Source organism: Paroedura picta, chromosome 3 (assembly GCF_049243985.1).
Source record: "Paroedura picta isolate Pp20150507F chromosome 3, Ppicta_v3.0, whole genome shotgun sequence".
In the NCBI taxonomy this organism is placed as follows: domain Eukaryota; kingdom Metazoa; phylum Chordata; class Lepidosauria; order Squamata; family Gekkonidae; genus Paroedura; species Paroedura picta.
The window spans coordinates 156,903,501-156,925,827 of NC_135371.1; the positions used below are offsets into that span (position 1 = coordinate 156,903,501).

General features: G+C 46.2%; 1 protein-coding gene across 1 annotated transcript; it reads left to right on the forward strand.

Annotated features, from left to right (window-relative positions):
- The first annotated feature begins 744 nt into the window (after positions 1-744).
- LOC143833275 (keratin, type II cytoskeletal 75-like) lies at positions 745-19,173 on the forward strand. Its single transcript, XM_077328891.1, has 9 exons — positions 745-1,673; positions 5,134-5,342; positions 8,503-8,563; positions 10,365-10,460; positions 11,225-11,389; positions 12,794-12,919; positions 14,762-14,982; positions 15,481-15,515; positions 18,713-19,173. Exons 1-9 carry the CDS (start codon positions 1,233-1,235, stop codon positions 18,955-18,957), a joined length of 1,599 nt encoding a protein of 532 aa, XP_077185006.1. The 5' UTR covers positions 745-1,232; the 3' UTR covers positions 18,958-19,173.
- The last annotated feature ends 3,154 nt before the right edge of the window (positions 19,174-22,327 follow it).

A 22,327-nucleotide genomic window follows, 5' to 3' on the forward strand; every position in this document is an offset into this window, starting at 1 on the left:
TGTTAAGTTTACTCAGGAAGTAAACTTGGCAAGGAAATTTCTTAGAAACAGGCCAAAATCCTTTTCAAAGATGTATATATTATCCAGCGACTCACCTTTATCTACATGTTTGTTATCATACCCAGAATATTCTAATGGTTGATGAAGCAGGGCTTCTTTTGAAGAGTACCTATTGATTCTCCTTCAACAGGTCTTGTCCTTCTATATGCTGAATAATTCCATCTTTGTATTATCAGTTTACCCAGAACAGATATCAGGTTAAATGACTTGTAATTTACCAGATCTCCTCTAGATTTATATTCATTACTTTCTAGTTCTATCTACTCCTGACCTGGATAGCCCAAGCTAGCATGATCTCATCAGATCTTGGAAGGTAAGCAAGGTCAGCCCTGGCTATTATTTGGGTGGGAGATCTCCAAGGAATACCTCACGCATTGGATAATATACTTTCAGTGCACTTTTGAAGTAGATTATTCACTTGCACACAGGAAAATCTATCTGCCAAAGCACATTGAAAGTGCATTATCCATTGTGTGCATTAATGAGTGTGACATGGAGGTAGGCAGTGGCAAACCACTACTGAATATCTCTTGCTTCGGAAACCCTACTGTGGATTATCATAAGTCAGCTGTAATGTGATGGTCCTTCTTCCTACTGCAAAACTTGAACAAATGTGTTATCACTCATGAGCCTTTTGTCTTAAGGGTGGGTGTTGTACCTGGATGAGGATGGAACATGGAACATGGAACATGGAACAAACACACGCACAAGGAATAGATGAGAATGCGGCAGCCTAAGTGTGGGCAGTTCCATTCCCACCAGGTTCAAAAAAGACCGTTCATTATACAAGTTAAAAGCAAGGCCTTAGGGAACCTCCGGCATTGTTAAAAGTGTATTCTTTGTTTTCCCCCCTGATGAAAAGTATAGGCTTTGAAAATTCCACTAGGTTTTACATGTCTGCAGGTTGCCAGGACATTACGTTAGGTACATTCTGGGTCAACCCAGTGATTAACGGGATGGAAAAGATGGGCCTGTGCCAGGCATACCAAACCGATTAATTCAGCCCAAAGACCTGTGGCCAAGCCCATCTCTCCAAACAGATAAAAAGCAGGGAACAGGCCTGTTTCCCAGAGGGTCTGTTCACCTCAGTGGGCCAGGAATCTCATCCCATTTTGTTTGGCCTCTGTCCCTCTTTCTCTCTTGCTCCATTGCTTCCTTGTGCTTGAGAAGCAATGGCTCAAAAATCAGTGAGAATCAGTAGGAATTTTAGCACTTCTTCGGCCGGTATGCCGGGGAGCCGAAGGAGCTATAGCACTGTTTCGGTCTCCCGGGGAGGCAGTGCAGGTTTTGGACGTGTCAGTGGTGGCTTTGGCAGCAGAAGCCTTCATGGCTTAGGAGCGAGTCAAAGAATTTCCATTGGTGGCTACCATGCTGCCAGATCTGGATATGCTTATGGGTTAGGCCATGGAGGAGTTGGGTACCGAATCGGTGGTGGCGGCGGCATGTACGGTGGCTACGGAGCAGGAGCTGGTGGCATCCACGAGGTTACCATCAACCCAAACCTCCTGGCCCCTCTTAACTTGGAGATAGACCCAACCATCCAGAAGGTACGCAAGGAGGAGAAGGAGCAGATCAAGACCCTCAACAACAAGTTTGCTTCCTTCATTGACAAGGTAAGATGCTTCCCGCTGCCATCCCCAAAACAAAATCCGCTATTCTGATGGCAGTTTCTTGCATCGCCTGTTCTAGTAACAGAAGCCAGCTATGAAGTCTGGACTCTTGTTGATCTTTCTTTAACAGGCCCTTTATCCTAAACAATGACTCAGAATTTCACTTATTGCCGGAGGCGATATATTCCAACCACTTACTGTGCCTCTGGGCAAGGACTGGGCCTCTGGAGAAAAGTGTTTTGGCAAGCTGATCCATACCGTTTCCCCCTTTAAAAGATAATATGTTCATTGATTTTACTGTAGATTGAGCTGTACTGCAGATTATTTGTAACTTCATTGCCTGCAGCAACACCGACTTGATGCTGTGCAGGGAATGGAAGGGAACTGGCAAACTGGCATTTAGTGCATTGGAAGGCCCTGGTACCAGGAAATGTTTCTACCACTGGTCAAAGATTTCATTTCCAGATTACTCACCCCCACCCCCACCAGGGGAAGGGAGCTGAAACCTGCCAAGTGCTAGCGTACTTGTGAGGATGCTCTCCTTCAAGGTTGCCTGGAGAAAATGTCCTGATTCTTAACTAGAGACTTGATGTGTGGGAAAAGGCATCACTTGGTCAATCATGCCCCATCCATCATGTACTGAAGGGACAGGATAGTGATGTTTTTTAAATTGCCTCTCCACTGGCAAATGCTCCTCTAAGCACGGCCTTCTACACTGGCTAGCCTGTAAAACAGGCAAAGTTGACAACTCCCCATGCATGTGCCTTCTGTGTTGTGGCCCTCACCTTGTGGAAGGAGGAGGTCAGGATGGGGCCCACTCTCCTAGCTTCCCACTAACTCGGCAAAACTGAATTATTCGAGATGGCTTTTCTACGCAGATAACAGGCCAGTGCTGTACAAAGTGGTTGACGAAGTTACTTGGGCCAAGGATCAGTCACTGCAGTCTATACCACTGTGTACCGTTTGCCGTATTGCATCCTGCTATGTGATTTTGCATCACTGTTAACAATTTGCATTGTTTCAGTGCCTTTAAAAATTTCTAGCTGGTCCTACAACCCAAATCCCCTTTCATGGTTTACTGAATACCCAACCCTGTTGGTTGGGTTGACTCGCTCTGCGTAATCTGCCTGGAGTCCCAGTCAGAAAGGCGGACTATAATATAATGTAAATAAAGAAAAGTCCTGCTTTACTAGGGACTAAGCATGCCAAAACATGGGGTTTCCCTATCAACAGGAGCACTTGCTTCCCACAATGAGATTTGAGCCATTAAATATAAGCTGGAGTCCAAAGAGCCATATTAAGAACATCGACGGTTACGCCCAGGGGACTGTCACAAATTATTAGACTCGGAAAGAGGGTGTGGCTTAGTGGGAGGGCACCTACTTTCTGTACAGAAGGTCTCTGTGATCAAAGCCCTGGCTTCTGTAGCCCAAAAGTGGGGTATTTGTCAGGAAAGCCTCCAGGGAGCTGCTGATAATGAGTGTGACTAGTTGTAATGCAGCTTCATACATTCTCAAACTGTTTATGAAATTCCCCTTTGCAAACTCTCTTTTCCTGCAGTTCTTTTAGATCCCAGTCCCGGGCTACTTGCAAAACTGCACACTCTTCGCTGTTGCAAACTGACTTGATTTTTTTTTGATGGCGTGTAGAGGCAAAGTGTTGGAAGCTAGGTTTTTTTACACTTCTCGTAATTATAAGGCCAGGAAAGCCTTCCACATCTGACGTGACTTGCTTTCCAGAATTATTTTTATTAGCTTCGTGTATAGAACATCTGCCTTATTGTGACTTCAAGGAGGCGTACAGACTGTGAAAAGCAATTCCACCGGACATCGACAGCCTCCAGTAAACAGGGCGGTGAGACTAGGATTGCAGAAGTGGAAAACAAAGACAACACAAAGCTGCCCATGAACAGATAACCTTTATTGGTCAAAAATAGGGATGCCAGCCTCCAGGTGGGACCTGGGGAATATCACCTCATTGCAGACTACAGACATCAGTTCCTCTGGGGAAAACGGATGCTTTGGAGGGTGGATTCTATGGTGTACCCACTGAGGCCCTTGTCCTCCCCAGGCCCCAGCCCCAAATCCCCAGTAGTTTTGCAGCCAGGAGCTGGCAAACCTACACCTGCATGGCATAGTGGTTAAGAGCAGCAGCTTCTAATCTGGAGCACTGGGTTTGATTCCCTGCATGTAGCCAGTTGGGTGACCTTGGGCTCATCACACCCCTGATAGTGCTGTTCTCACAGAGCAGTCCTGTCAGGGCTATCTCAGTCCCAACTACCTCTCTTGTGGAGAGAGGAAGGGAAAGTGATTGTAAGCCGCTTTGAGACTCCTTTGGGCAGTGAAAAGCAGGGTATAAAAACCAACTCTTCTAGTTTCAACGATCCCATTCTTACATAGCTTTCATGTGAAATTTTTGGAACTGTTTAAGATGGAGGAGGATGTGGGAGGCGTTATTAATATTTCTGCAATTTTATGCGTTGTTATTTATTAACAAGATTTTATCTAACATTTCTGCTTTCCGAGGGCTACTGGGATGGATAACAAATTAAAAAATCCAAATTAAAATCCGATCTTAAAAGTCATTGAAACCAACACACAACTAAATCATTAAGACAGGATAAAACCCAAGCTTAAAGTAACCACAGAAGGTAAAAATATAACAGTTATAACCCAGAGGAGGAGGAATCACTGAGGGAATGCCAAAATAATCTTCACCTGCTGGCAGAAGACAGCAAGTAAAGGTAAAGGTAAAGGTTTCCCCTGTGCAAGCACCGAGTCATGTCTGACCCTTGGGGTGATGCCCTCTAGCGTTTTCATGGCAGACTCAATACGGGGTGGTTTGCCAGTGCCTTCCCCAGTCATTACCGTTTACCCCCCAGCAAGCTGGGTACTCATTTTACCGACCTCGGAAGGATGGAAGGCTGAGTCGACCTTGAGCCGGCTGCTGGGATCGAACTCCCAGCCTCATGGGCAGAGCTTTCAGACTGCATGTCTGCTGCCTTATCACCCTGCGCCACAAGAGGCTCTTGAAGACAGCAAGAGAAGGGGAGAAACAAATCCCCCTGGAGACAATTTCAGAGCTTTGGTGCCACGAGTGGGAAGGCCCTGCTAATCGTAGAAGGCAAGGCACCCAGACCAGGATCTCTGAAGAGGCTGCAGCGGTTGGGCAAGCTCATAAGGGAGTAGGCAGTTTCTCATGTATGTTGGTCCCAAACCATAAGGGTCACCACCAGCGCCTTGAATTATGCCTGGAAGCCAATTGGAAGCCAGTGTCAATGAGACAAGCCTGAGGTGATATGGGTCCCGATCCCCCACTCTGGTCAACATCCTGGGTGCAGCCTTCTGCAACAGTTGAAGTTTCCAGACACTTTTCAAGGGCAGACCCAAATAACTCAGCCTAGGGAAACGCAAATGTTTTTGGAAGCCAATGCCGTAACATGCTGAATGTTGATTGAATTCAGGTCCGTTTCCTGGAGCAGCAAAACAAAGTGCTAGAGACCAAGTGGACCCTTTTGCAAGAGCACAAAACAGCCCGGCACAACCTCGAGCCCTTATTTGAAACCTACATCAATACCCTTAGAAGACAGCTGGAAGACCGTGGGGCAGAGAAGCTGCGGCTGGACTCAGAACTAAAGAACTTGCAGGACACTGTGGAGGAATTCAGGATCAGGTAAGCACGTGGGGGTGGAGAATTCACTTATTTAAAACAGTTCTCTGTTCCATGACAAGAAGAGTTGGCTTTTATATACCGCTTTTCACTACCTGATGGAGTCTCGAAGCGGCTTACAAAACACCTTTCCCTTCCTCTCCCCACAACAGACACCCTGTGAGGCAAAACTGCTCTGACAGAACTACTCTGCCAGAACAGTGGTGATAGAACTGTGACTAGCCCAGGGTCACCCAGCTGGCTGCATGTGGAGGAGCGGGGAATCAACCATTGAGAGGCCGCCATTCTAAGTCTCCACCCCAAGCTGGGTCTCGTGATACATGTACTGTGTCCCCCTATGGGGTCACCATAAGTCAGCTGCAATTTGACGATACTGATACATCACATGTCTTCGACCTGGCTCTGAGAACCAAAATCCTCCAGCAATTCTTCCCAGCCAGATTTATCTACAAAGAGTTCATATATATGTCCTCCTAATTAGCTCTGTTGCCTAATATTCTCGAGTTGGGGGCCTGAATGAAAAAAATATAAGATATAATTTGCAAGGACAGTAGGCTATGCTTGCACAAACAGGAATATGGATAAATTTTGCCACAAAATTAAAGCAGCCAGGGAGGGGAATTTCGGGTTGCCTCCCATCAAAAGATGAGATGAATAGGGAGTGTTTCTCTTCATACTGAAGATAAATTGGGGCCAAGCAGGTATGTCAAGGGTCCTGTATTACCTACCGCTGCTTGTAGAAGGCTAGTGAGGGGACATGATTTAGCCCTGGTTTGCTAAGGGCCCCCATACACATCTGCCCATTCCCATCTATAATGTGGATGCAGGGTTAACAAAAACGGTTTATTTTGAGGGGGTAGGTTAACTAAAACAGAGGTTGAGGTTGACGGAATTAAATATTTTTATATCAATGTGATATTATAATAATGTGTATCAGGTTCTCTGAATTCCCAGCTACCATTTTTAAAGTAAATCTCTAGACCTTTTTGTTGCAGAGATATAAGGGGAAAAGCATATCTCTGCAACAAAAAGCTGATTTATTTGAAGTAGTTAAAGCTGAGAACTAAAAGAACAATTAATTGCAGATTGAAAACCCCAAATGGGAAATAGCTGTTAAGGAGACAGGGGAAGAGAAAATGGCAGCTACATCGGGGAGGGGGGGGGACCAGGAAAATCTGAAGTTTCTCATCCAGCCCTATGGGCCTTGCTTCCCCAAAACTTCACAACAAAGAAGGCTTGGAAAAGAATGGAGAAGAGCTGGCAAAATCCCAGGAAGGGCATGAACGCACCCTGAGCCAGCTTACTGGGAAGATAGTATAGAAATTAAATGCTGTGGGAAACTTTCCAACAGCATCATACCTTTTCTCAAGCATAGATAACCTTTAAAGGGGAATTAGACAGATATGTGGAAGATAGATCTATCAGTGGCTACTAGCCATGGGGACTGAAGGGAACCTCCATGTTCAAAGGCAGTCCACTCCAAGAGGCAACATCAGACAAAGGCCTTGGCCTCTAGCCTCTGTTCTTGAATCTCCAGAGGAGCTGGTTGACCACTGTGTGACAGGATGCTGGACTAGATGGGCCACTGGTCTTACCCAGCAGGGCTCCTCTGATATTCCGCTTAAAGAATCCCCCACAGAGGAAAACCCACCCAGAGTTTTCCATCCTATGACTTCAGATCTTGTGCCATCACCAACATGACATTTATCAGATTCTCCTTGGGGTGTGGCATTCATGAGCTCACCCTTGTGTTCCATCCAAGGCTTCCAACATGAGAAGAAAGTCACAAGGGAATCATTAAAGGTGTTCTTTCGCACAAGGGAGAAAATTACAGGAGCATTAAAAGCACCCATTTTTCCTAAGCCTGGCAGGTGGCCCTTTTCCATCGCCTGACTCCAGGAAGCCTGGGCGAGACATACATGCCTGCCCAATGAGAGAACTGTTTTGCAGCATCTTCTGGCAGGGGCAGAAAAGCTGAAAGGAAGGGGGTTTACACTGGCCTCTCTTCCAAGTCAATAAAACTAGTCCGGGCATTTCTCATGACCATAAATATCCTCTAGTTCACATCGCTTTCATTGCTCAGATCTTACTTGGGTTGCAGCAGCCTGTACTGTTTTATAGTTTATAATCTTGCAAGGAGCTCCGGTTTTCTTGGGCTGCCCATTCTTGCAACTTTCTCGACTTTGTTTTAATGGCAATACTGAGCAACATCTGAATGTGGAGGCTTCAATTCAGATAGCCTCAGTCGCTCCCTATTGATCCTCCTTTTCATCTCAGAGGCCTAAGGGTACGAGTCCCCAGGAGGGACCTGGGGATTCCTTGGAATTGTAGATCAGTGCCTACCCTCCCCCCCCCCTGCATCCCGGTACCGAGGCCTCCATGGCCTGGTGGTTGGAGAACGCCGATCTAGCCAGTATCTTTCTATACATAGATTCAAGTGGGTAGCTGTATTGGTCTGAAGCAGCACAACAAAAGAGAATCAGAGTCCAGTGGCACCTTGAGAGTCAGTTTGGTGTAGTGGTTAGGAGTGCAGACTTCTAATCTGGCAAGCCGGGTTCAATTCTGCACTCCCCCACATGCAGCCAGATGGATGACCTTGGGCACGCCATGCACTGATAAAGCTGTTCTGATTGAGCAGAAATATCAGGGCTCTCTCAGCCTCCACTCCCTCACAGGGTGTCTGTTGTGGGGAAGGGAAGGCGACTAAGCCGCTTTTAGCCTCTTTCGGGTAGAGAAAAGCAGCATATAAGAACCAACTCTTCTTCTTCTTCTAAAACCAACAAAGATTTATTCAAGGCATGAGCTTTCGAGAGGAAGAGTGCTTGCACTCGAAAGCTCACGCCTCGCATAAATCTTTGTTGATCTTAAAGGTGCCCCTGGACTCTGATTCTGTTTTGTCATTCTATACGTAGTTTAAACCCATTCCCGCGAGTCCTTCCTCTGCTGCCTACAGGAACCGCCCCCTGCCCTCCTCTAAGTGACAACCTTTCAGATACATGTCCCCTCTCAGCCTCCTCTTCTCCAGGCTGAACATATTCATGTTGTAGGTGACACATGGCTACTAGGGGAAATGCGACAGAAAGATGTGCCATTTCTAATCCATTCTTGGGCTCCCTTTCCCGGGGGCTGATAAGGCACTCAACGTCCCTTTCCCCTCTAACAGGTATGAAGAAGAAATCAACAAGCGTACAGCCGCAGAGAATGAATTTGTGGTGCTCAAGAAGGTGAGTGCTTTGAATGTTTTGCGATCCAGAAGGGCCCTGCTTGTGAAAGGGTTTGCACGCATTGACCTTTGCACTCCTAAAAGTCACTAGTCCCAGCTCTCTCACCCTGTCTGCTGTGACGTTTTTCTGGGGGACAAAACCACCCTGACGACAGAACTGATAGTTGAACTGTCTGATATTTTCTTTTGCTGCTGCACGATCATGAACCCTTGACCGTCTTTTCTTGGGCCACAAACTGAAATTTTGCCAGAATTCAGAGAGCTGGCACAGTGGGATGACCAGAGCATTGGACATTAGCCAGAAAGACCTGAGCTTATCAGGGGTAGTCAAACTGCAGCTCTCCAGATGTCCATGGGCTACAGCAAATGCTGGCAGGGGCTCATGGGAACTGTAGTCCATGGACATCTGGAGGGCCGCAGTTTGACTACCCCTGGCTTAAATCCTCACTGTGGGTAAGACGCTCACCTTTGGAAAGTCAGCCTCATCCACCTTGCAGGGTTGTGTTTGGAATAAAAGAGACAGAAGGGATCATGCAGGCAGCCCTGAAAGCCTTGTAGGAAAGATGAAATCAAAAGCAAATCAACATATAACCAGACTAGAATGGATTAGTTGACATTCCTTGGAAATAATCTTCAGACCGTCTAAAATGGGGTAGTTAGGAGGTGTCACAACATTATTATATTGACCCACATGCAATTTGTTTTCTGACAGAACCCTTAAATTCTCAAAGTATTGATGCTTAATTAATTACTATACTCCCTACATTTGTAAACTTGAGCCAGATCAGCCTTTCACAACTTTTTTTATCATTGAAAAGCCCTTGAAACATTCTTCAGGCTTTGGGAAACCATAGAAATGGCGCGATGGTGCAGAATATGGTTTGGAAGCATAGCTGTGGGCACGCCCACCTGGAGTCCTTCCCCTTCTGACTCCCTCCAGGCCCTTCATTGGCCATTTTGGGGTGGGGGGGTGCAGGTTGACATGGCCATATATGATCATTTTACCCATTAAACTTTTAACACATTTTAAAATATATACAAAAAATTAATTTACTCCCACAAATTCAGGATATCCTCCCAGGGCCGTCAAGAAACCCCATGGTTTTATGAAACCCTGGTTGGGAAAGCCTGAGCTATATTCAAGTCTTAGAGGTCATAAAGGGTTTTTTTCAGGCTGAAACAACAGGGATGAGAAATTCAACAGTGTTCCTGCCTATCATGTCAGCTTCTAATCAAGATTGCACCAAGATCCTAGCACATGTCAGAAGATGCTGAGCAATGCTAAACTACCTTTGTCCTACATGAAGTGGAAGCATACTTTATCATAAGACCAATATTCTCCTGCAACTGTGCACTGGAATGGAAAACATGTAGTGGAACATGTGAGGCTTCCTTCTCCTGAGTCAGACCCTTGCTCTGTTAAAGCCAGGATTGTCTGCTAGGACTTGCAGTACCTCTCCAAGGTCTCAGGTCAAGGCCACCTCCTATGTGAACCTTTTAGCTGGAGGTGCCAGAAATTGAACCTGAGACCTTGTGAGGACAAAGCAGATGGGCGGCGGTACGGTTTTAAAAGAATGCTTTCATGCCATTTCCACTGTTTTAATTGTGGAACGGCTTGTAAACTTCCTAACCATAGAATTCCCTGGAACAAAATGTAAAAACTGCTGGTTTAGACAGAGAGCGAGAACAATACTTTACTTAGGGGCATCTCAGGTCTCTTGAACAACCATAGAGGATCAGGATGGAGAAGTGGGTGATATTGATTGGCCTCTGGCACATGCTGCAACTCCTTTCTTTTCCAGGATGTGGATGGTGCCTATCTGAACAAGGTTGAGCTGGGGACCAAAGCGGATTGTCTCACAGATGAGATCAATTTCCTGAAAGCTTTCTATGAAGCAGTAAGTGTCATGTTTCTCCCCATTTAGCACTGTTGCAGACTAGATTTGCATCCTGGGTGTAAACTGCACGGAGCTTTTATTCCAACCCCAGATCGATTCAGTCCCAGCCCTCTACACAGAATGCGATTTCCGTTTGGATTTGGGGCAATTTAAAATTTCCTTCTGCAGCAAGAAGGATTGATCCGGAGTGACCCTACCTTTATTGTGCGATATCTTAGAGTGCTTTTAACCCTCAATATTTAAAGGCTGTTTTGAATCTGGGCTCTCCTCTGTGGTAGAGGACCCATGATTGGCCACAGGTGGTCATGTGACAAACTTGCCTTAAAGGAGAAGCCCCTAATTTCTCTCAATTTCTGTCGCTCCTGGATTTTTTCTCCCTTCTCTGCCTTTTTTGATCCTCTTCCCCTCCCCCCCTCCAAAAAAATAAAGAGGCTCCCTGCTTAGCTCCTCTCCCCTGACCCTTCAAGAAAAGAAAGAAAGAGGCTTGGCTCCCCCCCCCCCATTCTGAACCACCCTAACCACGTGCAGAACACTTTCCTGTTTCAATGGGGGGGGGGGGAGAGGAAGATCCGAGTTCAAAGCGATCTGAATTCAACAGGATTGACAATGGAATAAACAAAGTAAGTGCAGATTCTGCCCTGATCTCCCACCTCTTCTAGTCCTCCTTATCCAACAAGATTGTGTCTTTGTGGAAATGTTTGGTGGAGATAGACATTCTGAGGTCTTTCTACTGAGGAACTTCCCCTTCCACTTTTTAAATTTAGGAACTGGCTCAGTTGCAGTCACAGATTTCAGACACCTCCGTCATCCTGCAAATGGACAACAACCGCAACCTGGACTTGGACAGCATCATCGCTGAGGTCAAGGCTCAGTACGAGGACATAGCCAATAGAAGCAGAGCCGAGGCGGAGTCCTGGTATCAAAGCAAGGTGAGAAGGATCAACGTTCTTCTTTGCTGAGCAAATAAATTTGGAAGGAGAAGAACGCAGCAGTTTTGGAGACATGGCCGAGTTTGATTTGGGGTACTGACCTGGGAATGGCTATGTTACCGGGATGCTGTGTAATTCAGAAAGTTTAGGTAAATGTTGCACAAAAACTGGGGAATAAGGAGTGTCCTGAATTTAGAATTGCCAGCCTTTGTCAGTTATAACCTAACAGAGTTTATTCCAATTTTTGTGAGTTGCTTAATCAGATTTTTGGATGAATTTTGTTATTCTCTAAGATGCCACTGGACTTCTGTTTTATTTTGCTGCTACATACCAACATAGCTACCCATCTAGAAGAAGAAGTGTTGGTTCTTATATGCTGTTTTTCTCTACCCGAAGGAGTCTCAAAGAGGCTTACATTCGCCTTCCCTTTCCTCTCCCCACAACAGACACCCTGTGAGGTGGGTGAGGCTGAGAGAGCCCTGATATCACTGCTCGGTCAGAACAGCTTTATCAGAGCTGTGGTGAGCCCAAGGGCACCCAGCTGGTTGCACGTGGGGGAGCAGGGAATCAAACCCAGCTCACCAGATTAGAAATCCACACTCCTAACCACTACACCAAGCTGTCAGCATCCACACTCACTCATGTTGACACAGAGAAGTGTGGTGTAGTGGTTACAGTGTTTGACCAGGATTGGAAACACCTGGGTTCAAATCTTCATATATGATGCTCATTTGGTGACCTTAGGTCAATAATCTCTCTGTTGCAACCAATCTGCCTTACAAGGTTTTTCTGTTGGAGTGGGAGATTGGGGGAGGGAAACATTATGTGCTGCCCTAAGCACCTTATATTATTATTATTGTTATTGTTGTTGTTGTTATTATTATTATTATTTGATTTATATCCCGCCTCCCCCCCGGAGGCTCGAGATGCGAATGTGATTGGCCGATCAATAATGGTCTGATAAAAGTTCAACATTTTAATGTAGCAGAAGAGATGAAGCCATAGCAGCCTTTTAAAATTTCTTTTTGATATTGTATATTGTTTTTGGTTTCAGGCCCTATCGTTTTTCTTATTCTCACTGCTAGTTCCTTGCTATTTATGGTACATTTATAACCATTTCCCCATTATTGTATGCAATTCATGTGCTACTGGTGCCAAATAATATTAAAGGACTGTTCGGTTTTGATGGTAAATATTCAGCATGTGGAGAAACTGGTGTGAAAGCAAAGATTTGCACGTTTCCTGCTTCTCACAAGGGAGAGAGGAGCCCCAAGTAAATTTTCTCAGCAACAAGATCAGTGACGGTAAATGAATCAGGCCAGACTGCTTTTGAAACGTCACATTCCAGCTTAGGAGTTCCATTTTTAGTCATTTGATTGGGTTTATCTCTCCCACTTCCCTCAGTACGAAGAATTGCAGCTCACGGCTGGTAGACATGGAGATGACTTGCGAAACACCAAGATCGAGATCTCGGAGATGAACCGCATGATTCAAAGACTCCACTCTGAGATTGACAATGTGAAGAAACAGGTACAGTTTCCGCCGCATTTCCCCTAAACCAAGATTCCGCAAACAGATCTTGAGGCCCTTATCTGAGGCACTGATGTTTCCCAACCAATGTTTTAATTGCCGTTGTTATATTATGTTCTGCATGTATTTCAGCTGTTTTTAATTGCTTTAATGATTTGGGAGTGTGAGGGAGGGATGTTTTAATGGAAATGTGATTGTTATGGCAAATGACCATTGGAAGGTATTGTTTTCATGCCCTATTGCCAAGTCAATGTGTAGTTGTTAGAATGTTGGTTTAGAATTGGAGAGACCCAGGTAGGGTTACTAGTCCTTCCTGGCCACCAGCAGGGGATCTGTGGGGTGGGGTTGCCAGATCCAGTTTGGGAAACTCCTAGAGATGTGGGGATGGAGACTGGGGAGGAGAGGCACCTCAGTGGGGTGCAATGCCATAGAGTTCACCCTCCAAAGCAGCCATTCTCTCCAGGGAAACTGATCTCTGTAGTCTGGAGATGAGCGGTAATTCTGATGGATCTACAGGTCCTATCTGGAGGCTGGCGTCCCCAGACACAGGTGTCAACTCCTCGGTCATTAAGTTCTCTGGGTGACCTCAGGCCACTCATTTTCTCACAGCCCAGCTTTTCTAATACAATTGCTGGGGAAGAAAATGCAGATGGGAGAGCCACGTATCTCCTGGTCTCCTTAGAAGCGTGAACTAGAAATGCACTAGATAAGGGGTGGCCAAACTGTGGCTCTCTAGGCCATCATGGGAATTGTAGTTCATGGATATCCGGAGAGCCACAGTTTGGCCACCGCTGCATGAGATAGATTGATAACTTGGTGGCATCCTGGGAGTATTTATCTGGGCCCTTAAGCAGCCAGGAATAGGCAAGCCTTTGGTCTAATCAAGCAGGTCTCTTCTCATGCCCTTACTGGAGCACCTTGGCTATTGGAAGGCAAATCAAATACTCTTCATTATGGTACTAGACCAGTAATCAAATTACAAAATACATAAAAGAATCATTGATAATTAAAATAGTATAAAATTTGAAACATTCCAGCTATAAGAATCAACATTACAATTTTAAAACTCACAAGCATTCTCAAGCAATTGAGACTGTCTCTACCTAAATTGCTCCAAATCCACCCAGCTCTTCCTTGCTTTGCTCGCCCTCCAAGCAAATCTGGCCACAACAGAAGATATTTCTATTGGAAGGCAACATCTCTGTTTATCATTCTACTGACATTGCCAGACCTCCAAGCTGTTTCAAGTTTTTAAGACATTTGCTGTGAGGAAAATGCCTATTGGTGGGGCATACCAGGTTCTTTCGTGATTGAAAGATGCGGATCTCTTTTTGTACCAATGTCCCCTTCCTCTTCCCATATTCCTGATCCTGACACATGGGGTCCTGCTATTTGGAATCCTAAGGGCTGGGCTTGTGGTTTCAACAAAAAAAGCTCCCTTTTAGAATAATCTAAGGAAGTTGAGAGGGGATATGATAGTCCTCTTTAAGTATTTGAAAGGTTGTCACTTGGAGGAGGGCAGGATGCTGTTCCCATTGGCTGCAGAGGAAAGGACGCGCAGTAATGGGTTTAAACTTCAAGTACAACGATATAGGTTAGATATCAGGAAAAAAAATTTCACAGTCAGAGTAGTTCAGCAGTGGAATAGGCTGCCTAAGGAGGTGGTGAGCTCCCCCTCACTGGCAGTCTTCAAGCAAAGGTTGGATGCACACTTCTCTTGGATGCTTTAGGATGCTTAGGGCTGATCCTGCGTTGAGCAGGGGGTTGGACTAGATGGCCTGTATGGCCCCTTCCAACTCTATGATTCTATGATTCTATAATCTCATCTCCTTCCTCTTGCAGTGCGCCGGCCTGCAGACAGCCATTGCTGATGCTGAACAGCGTGGGGAACTCGCCCTTAAAGATGCCCGGATAAAGCTGGCCGAACTGGAGGAGGCTCTCACCAAGGCCAAGGCCGACATGGCCCGTCAGCTGAGGGAATACCAGGAGCTGATGAACGTCAAGCTGGCCCTGGATATCGAGATCGCCACCTACAGGAAGCTGCTGGAAGGAGAGGAGAGCAGGTGGGGGAAGCCTAAGACCTTGTTTGGATCAAGATGCCCTGATGTCTTGTGAAATCACTTCAGTGAAGAATGCTCACTGCAGTGCCTCCCTAGGAAAACTCTGCCACAACAAGAAGAGTCAGACTGCTGCCCCTCTACTGCCCCAAAATTCCTCACTTCCCCCTGGATCCTTCCACTGCACCCTGGGGGGTGGGGTGTACTGCCCACCTTGGGAACCCATAATCTATCGCCTCATGGAAACATGGCCACTCCAATATTTAATCATTCTCTCAGGCTTCTCATTGCTGTTTTGAGAGCATTGTGTTTTTGTCTAGGTGCAATTAGACAAAAAAATCCCAAGAATCTAGAGAACATTCCGCATATTCATTTTGTTATGGAGGCAATGAGGCCCATAAAATGAAAGTTGTACATGTAAAAAGACTGGAATCACTCTGGAATTAACTGCTTCTGAACCACCTCTACCCTTCTTATGGCTTCCCTTCTTGTTTCCTTTAACAGGCTGGCTGGAGAGGGAGTTGGTGCAGTAAATATATGTAAGTATAATAATTATAAAAATTAAAATGACAGAACTGTCCATAAGGAAGGCTGAGCGTCAAAGAATTGAGGATTTTGAACTCTGGTGCTGGAGAAGACTCTTGCGAGTCCCTTGGACTGCAAGGCGAACAAACCGGTCACAGTCCTAGAGGAGATCAGCCCTGACTGCTCCTTAGAAGGCCAGATCCTGAAGATGAAACTCAAATACTTTGGCCACCTCATGAGAAGGAAGGACTCCCTGGAGAAGAGCCTAATGCTGGGAGCGATCGAGGGCAAAAGAAGAAGGGGACGACAGAGAATGAGGTGGCTGGATGGAGTCACTGAAGCAGTCGGTGCAAACTTAAATGGACTCCGGGGAATGGTAGAGGACAGGAAGGCCTGGAGGATTATTGTCCATGGGGTCGTGATGGGTTGGACACGACTTAGCACCTAACAACAACAAAAATGACAGAAACTCAGTAAGATAGTGATGAGCCTTTGATCTTAGACTCTAAAGGTTTTGTGTCAGTGGAGCTGCACAAATAGTCCTTTTGGCCACCCCCAAACCCTCCGTGTGAAATGTTTTTGGTCTTAATGTAACTTTTCGGTCAGCCCCTCAGATTTTCTTTTCCTCTGAGAGGGACTGTTTCCACAGGCCTGAAAAATATCACAACCACCTTCCTAAAGTCTCCTGGTAACAAACCTTTTACACAAAAATCAGTCTCTTGAGGAGCAGTTCTGAACGCAATCCTTGTGTGACATGCAGTTTGAGAATCCTCAGAAATCATGATTTCTCCCCCTCCCCTTGGAAGGCAGTTAGGGATTATCCAGTGAGGAAGCTCAGGATTTGAGTCTTCTTCCTTTTCTATTTCCATCTCGATGGTGCCATAGATACGTATCAAGCCCACCTACTATCCAGCTTTCCACCCCCCCATATTTTTTTAAAAATTGAACATGATCACATTACAGTGTGAATTTGCAATAACAATAATGCCTGCTTTCTGGGAATGCTCCAGAAAGTTAAGTCAAAAACTAGGGCCCAGTCTGCACACAATAGATATTGCACTTTCAATGCACTTTAGAAGTAGATTATCCTGTTCTGCACAGGAAAATCCAGCTGCCAAAGCACATTGGAAGTGCATTATCCTATGTGTGCAGACTAGGCCCTGGACTCCATATTCCTTTCCCCTGAATCCTCTATCTCCTCCTCCAGCACCTAAATGCACTTTCTTGATTTAAGGTACAGCGGAGCACTTTATAACTTTTGTGCAGATAAATAGTTGTGTAGTGGTGGCCGACGTACTTTGTCATCATGCATGTGTGGTGATTGAGCACACATCAACACAAGGACCCCCCCCTTTCTTTAGTGATTCCAATGCCGGAGTAATTGAGGGGGGTGCATTTTAAAAAATATTGCATTACGGCATGAGTGCATTATTGAGCATGCTCAGACAAAAGAAAAGGAGGCCTGGTGGGAGGCAAGACTGCCCACTTTCCCAATGGAAATGCAAAACACATGCCGTGATTGGAGTCCTGACCAGTGACAGCAGAAAACCATAGACGTAGAATGCCAGGTGCGAATCTGAGTCCACATTGAGAATCTGATAGGGTTAAAACATTCCAGCACATCATAACTACGGAATCGGTGAAACTCATTCTGAAGTGAGGTGAAACTCATCGGTGAAACTCATTCCGAATTTTGCTCCATGCAAATTCTGGAGGCACCCTACACAGAATCCCCCTCAGAAATTTTGATAATCTAAGCAAATTATTTGTGGGATTCCTTCAGATATTCCAGAGGAAAAATCTTCAAATTTTATTCACTTCAGGTGAATTTCCGCTGCCCATTTTAACCTCCATGGCACAAACTTCCTAAGGGTGAAGATTCACAGAAAAGGCATGGCAGTGGCATGCAGGAGTAAGCCATTCCTGATAGAGTTTATTTTTATATACATTTTAACAGTGCTTTTAGATTGTTGCATTTTGCTGGTTAGATCAGTATATTCATTTGAATTGGGTGCACATGTTCTATTGTTTTTTTTCTGCAGTTTGCACTGTATTTATTTGTACAACCACGGGTCAGGAACTAGGAGTTCATTACAATATCAATTTTACATCCTTATCCATTGTTGTTCCTCTATATATTTGTGAAACAGCCTGGGGGGTGGAATGTGTCCAGCTGTCCAAGTTGGAATAGGGCCAATCAGGGTGCAGCTGGCTGCACCTTGATTGGCCCTGCCCCTGCAGCTCCCGCCCTCCGTCCCTGGTCTCTAGCCTCTTTGCTCTCAGGCATGCCTCAATGCCTGGAGCCAGCAGCAGGTAAGAGGAGAGGGCCCTGTGAAAAGGATCGTGGTGGAGGGCTTGCTAACAAGGGTCTCTTGGCCTGCTAGGCTGCGCCTAATCACAGATTCAATTCACACAAGCAAGAAGAAAAATCTAAATCAAGTCTCAGCTGCCAGGATGAGGAAATTAACCTAGGTGGAGGCCGCCCTCCCTGAGCATCAGCCACTCGGATTTCCATTCTATTGGAGACTCCATTCCTAGCTATCATGGCTAGAACCCATTAAAAAGACTCCAGTCCTGCATGAACTTCTCAAATCTGTTTTTACAAATAGCAGTATTGAGGGCCGGAGCAGCTTCTGATGTATTGGCCAGTCAAAATATTTAGTAACAAAAATACAAAGGAATGTTATGATGGAATTGGAAAGACTGTAGAGCAATGTTCAGGGGAAGCACGAGGGACCTTGCCCTTTCATTCTCCTGCCAATGCAATGGAAAGTTCATTATGTAGCCTTTCTGACCTCAAGGAGAGGAGGACAGCGGGGCCTCTGCAAGCAAAATAGCCCTAAATGAACAAGGAGCGCCATTAGAAGGAGGAGGAGAAGAGTTGGTTCTTATATGCCACTTTTCCCTACCCGAAGGAGTCTCAAAGCGGCTTGCAGTTGCCTTCCCATTCCTCTCCCCGCAACAGACACCCTGTGGGGTGGGTGAGTCTGAGAGAGCCCTGATATCGCTGCTCAGTCAGAACAGTTTTATCAGTGCCGTGGCGAGCCCAAGGTCACCCAGCTGGCTGCATGTGGGGGAGTGCAGAATCGAACCTGGCATGCCAGATTAGAAGTCCGCACTCCTAACCACTACACCAAACTAGCTGGGCAGGGAATCTGATTTCCTTCTGTTGTTCCATGAACTCTGAATCTCTCCTGTTATCTCTTTGCAGCTGTGGTCCACTCATCCGGAGGAATGAACTATGGTGGTGGAAGTTCCCTTGGCCTTGGAACAGGGCTGGGCCATTCAGGTGGAACAAGCCTCGGCTACGGAGGAGGCCTCACCGTTGGGGGAGGTGGCTTCAGCTCCAGCAGTGGGAGAGGGTTAAGTGGGAGCATGAGTTCGGTCAGGGGAGCCTCTTCCAGTATGAAAATCGTATCAAAAACCTCCACATCCAGGAAAAGCTACCAGAGCTAAAAAAAATCATCAGCTAAGGGTTGCCTTGGGCTGGGGAGGGGGGCAATGCAGATGTGATGTCAGCAGACACATGGATTAGAACTGGTTCATCACCCAATTGTAAAAAACCGATGAGGAGGATGTGATTTAAATGGGTAGGGGAGCAGGGATATTGAACCATCTTCCCCCCCCCCCTCCATACATTTCTTCCTGAAACGTCTTCTCTTTGCATGGTTCTCCCCAGGGGTAGTCAAACTGCGACCCTCCAGATGTCCATGGACTACAATTCCCAGGAGCCCCTGGGAATGCTGGCAGGGGCTCCTGGGAATTGTAGTCCATGGACATCTGGAGGGCCGCAGTTTGACTACCCCTGGTTCTCCCCCTCATTGGAGTTCCAAGACCAGTAGTAAACTCTGCAGAGAAAAAACAGTGCAAGGGAGAAGGGATTTCTGGATAGGAAGGTGCTGATACAGGAAGAGCTACATCCTGCTGCTCACTGGTGCTGTCCTATCAATATTCCCTCTCCCAATTTGGCAAAGAATTGAATGCGACCAGCTTTCTAACCCCCCAGGTATGCTGTCGTCACATCCAACTTGCCCCTCCACCCTTATCCTCACATCCCGTAGCTCTCCTCGCAAATGGTTCCTGTAATCTCCTTATACTGATCCACAATGAACAAGGAGAATATGGTGAATGAATCAGAATTAGCATGTAGGGGTAACCCAGTCCGTGAATGTCACGAAAAATAAAGGCTCTTCAGAAGTCCAAGGTTGTTTGCCTGTGATTCTTTAATGTCAGAAGACTCAAAAGGCAAAAAAAAAAACAAAAAAAACACCGGAATTCTTCACATGACAATCTTAGGATCACACACAGACAATGTTAGAACCTTTATTTTTTGCAACATTCATGGGCTAATTCTGTACTGCAGGGGTAGTCAACCTGTGGTCCTCCAGATGTTCATGGATTACAATTCCCAAGAGCCGCTGCCAGCGTTGACTACCCCTGCTGTACTGATCAACAGACACCTTGTATGAATACTGACGGCACCATTCAGTGGACCAAAAGGAAGACTTCAACTCAGACCCAACGCCCTGCTCAGTGGGGAATGTTTTAGGTGACCTTGGGCAAGATCTCGATCTCAGTTCCCCCGACTTTAAAATGGAAGCCATTCTGACCTGCTACAAAGAGTAATTATTGTCGTCTGTGGGGTAATGATGATTGTAACTGTGTTGTCAGTAAAGAAAAACTAGCTCTTCAACTGACCTCTGAAATCTATTTTTGCTGTATGTTGGGTTCTTTCAATGCACAGCTATGCCCAAGAGGCAAACACATGTGCCTGTGATTCAGAAAGGGTCTTTTCAGCTGCAGGCATTAATCCTGCACCTGGCTCATCAACTGATCTGTGAACTACCAGTTGGATACCTAATAGCTAAGTCAAACAGCTCTGTGTTTGTACTATTCATATAAGACCTTGGTGATTATCTGTAAATGCAGTAGGAGCTTACATGAAGTCATGAAGGTACCATACATGGAGTCATGAAGGTGCCATATCCTGAATCACACCCCGTTGTGGGGAGAGGAAAGAGAAAGCGATTGTAAGCCACTCTGAGACTCCTTTTGGTAGAGAAAAGTGGCATATAAGATCCAACTCTTCCTCAAGAATATCCAGGTTGTTCATTCTGACTGTAGCCAATCTCCAGGGTTTCCAGGAGAGGTTTTTCACTTTACTGTCTGATTCATTTAACTGAAGATACCTAGGATTGAACCTGGAACCTCCCGCATGCAAAGCAAAAGCTCTGCCCCTGAGCCACAGCATCACCTTCGTTGGCTGACTCATGGGCACCACCTAAAGTCTGCAGAAAGAATCAGGGATTCTGCTGAGAACTGGTGTAACGTAGTGGCCAAGAGAGGGCTTGACAAACTCAGGAAGTCCCAGGTTTGAATCCTATCCCTACCATGCGTTCTCAGAAGGTGGCATTAGGTGAGCTGCCCCCTTTCGGCTTCATGCCCCATCTGTAATACAGGGAAGGCAATACTGATTGACCTTACAGCAGGGGTAGTCAAACTGCGGCCCTCCAGATGTCCATGGACTACAATTCCCAGGAGCCCCTGCCAGCATTCGCTGGCAGGGGCTCCTGGGAATTGTAGTCCATGGACATCTGGAGGGCCACAGTTTGACTACCCCTACCTTACAGAGTTGGATGTTTTGTAAATGCTATCTGAGTATTATTATCTGCCTCGATGGCTCCTGGGAATTGTAGTCCATGGACATCTGGAGGGCCGCAGTTTGACTACCCCTACCTTACAGAGTTGGATGTTTTGTAAATGCTATCTGAGTATTATTATCTGCCTCGATGGCAGGTCTGTCCACTGATAGTCAAGGAGGAACACCTACGACATCTCATTTTTAAAGAGTTTAGCCTTTCTCAACCTTTTTACCATTGAGAAATCCCTGCAACATTCTTCAGGCTTTGAGAAACCCCAGAAGTGATGTCAGCAGGCCACACCTTCCTGCCGTGGCCCCAGAAGTCACATGTCACCAAAAATGACATCACCCAGAAACACCCACTGGGTGTGACATCAGACCAGCAAGGATTTATTTGGCTGGGGGTCACTTCCCTTCCCACCCCTCCAGGCCCATCATTGGCCATTTTGGGAGGGGGTGAGGGAGGTTGCCATGGCCATATATGGTCATATGGATATTTAAATACAAATTAAAAATTAGTTAACTCCCACCCAATTGGAGAATCTCTTCCAGGGCTGTCAGGAAATGCCAGGGTTTCACAAAACCCTGGTTGAGAAAGCCTGGCTTAGTCAGTCATGGTTCTATTGCAGAGGGAGAAGACAAACAGTTTATCATGCCAGGAACTTAACTGTCTCAAGAAGACTGAGGTGCAATTTTAGTTTCAGAGGGGAAACAACTACAGCTCAACTAATATCTATAACAACCCCATATGAGTTTCTAGGAGACATTTTGGCTAACAAATTAATGGAGCCCCCCCTCCCCCCGTGTGGTTAAAAGAAGGGAGAAAGGAGAGAAGTGGCGAGCCAAGGGAGCAAGACGCGTGGCCAAGCCCTGGAGTGGGACAGCGAGGCCCCTAGGCAGGGCCCTCTCCCCCCCCCCCCAAGTCGCCTCCTGCACGCGGTCGCCCATGGCCACAGCTGGAGGGGGGCCAGCAGAAGCGCCTCCGCAGCACTAGCTAGCAGCTTCTCCGGCTGGGTCCCCGCTGGGCTTCAGCGCCAAAGCTGAGGTCATGGCGAAGAAAAGGTTGAGAACCACTGTGCTAAAACATACCTATTGTGGGAGGTCTCCATCACTAAGCACACTCTAGTTCCCCTGAAAAGTAGGTGTAGTGGAGGAGATAGATTCTCTGATTGCCAGGGGAAACGA

Excerpts from the sequence above, each read along its gene's own strand:
- LOC143833275 (XM_077328891.1), top strand. The coding sequence starts at position 1,233 with ATGGCTCAAAAATCAGTGAGAATCAGTAGGAATTTTAGCACTTCTTCG. Across the intron at positions 14,983-15,480 it reads CTGGAAGGAGAGGAGAGCAG|GCTGGCTGGAGAGGGAGTTG; the intron begins GTGGGGGAAGCC and ends TTCCTTTAACAG. Across the intron at positions 15,516-18,712 it reads AGTTGGTGCAGTAAATATAT|CTGTGGTCCACTCATCCGGA; the intron begins GTAAGTATAATA and ends ATCTCTTTGCAG.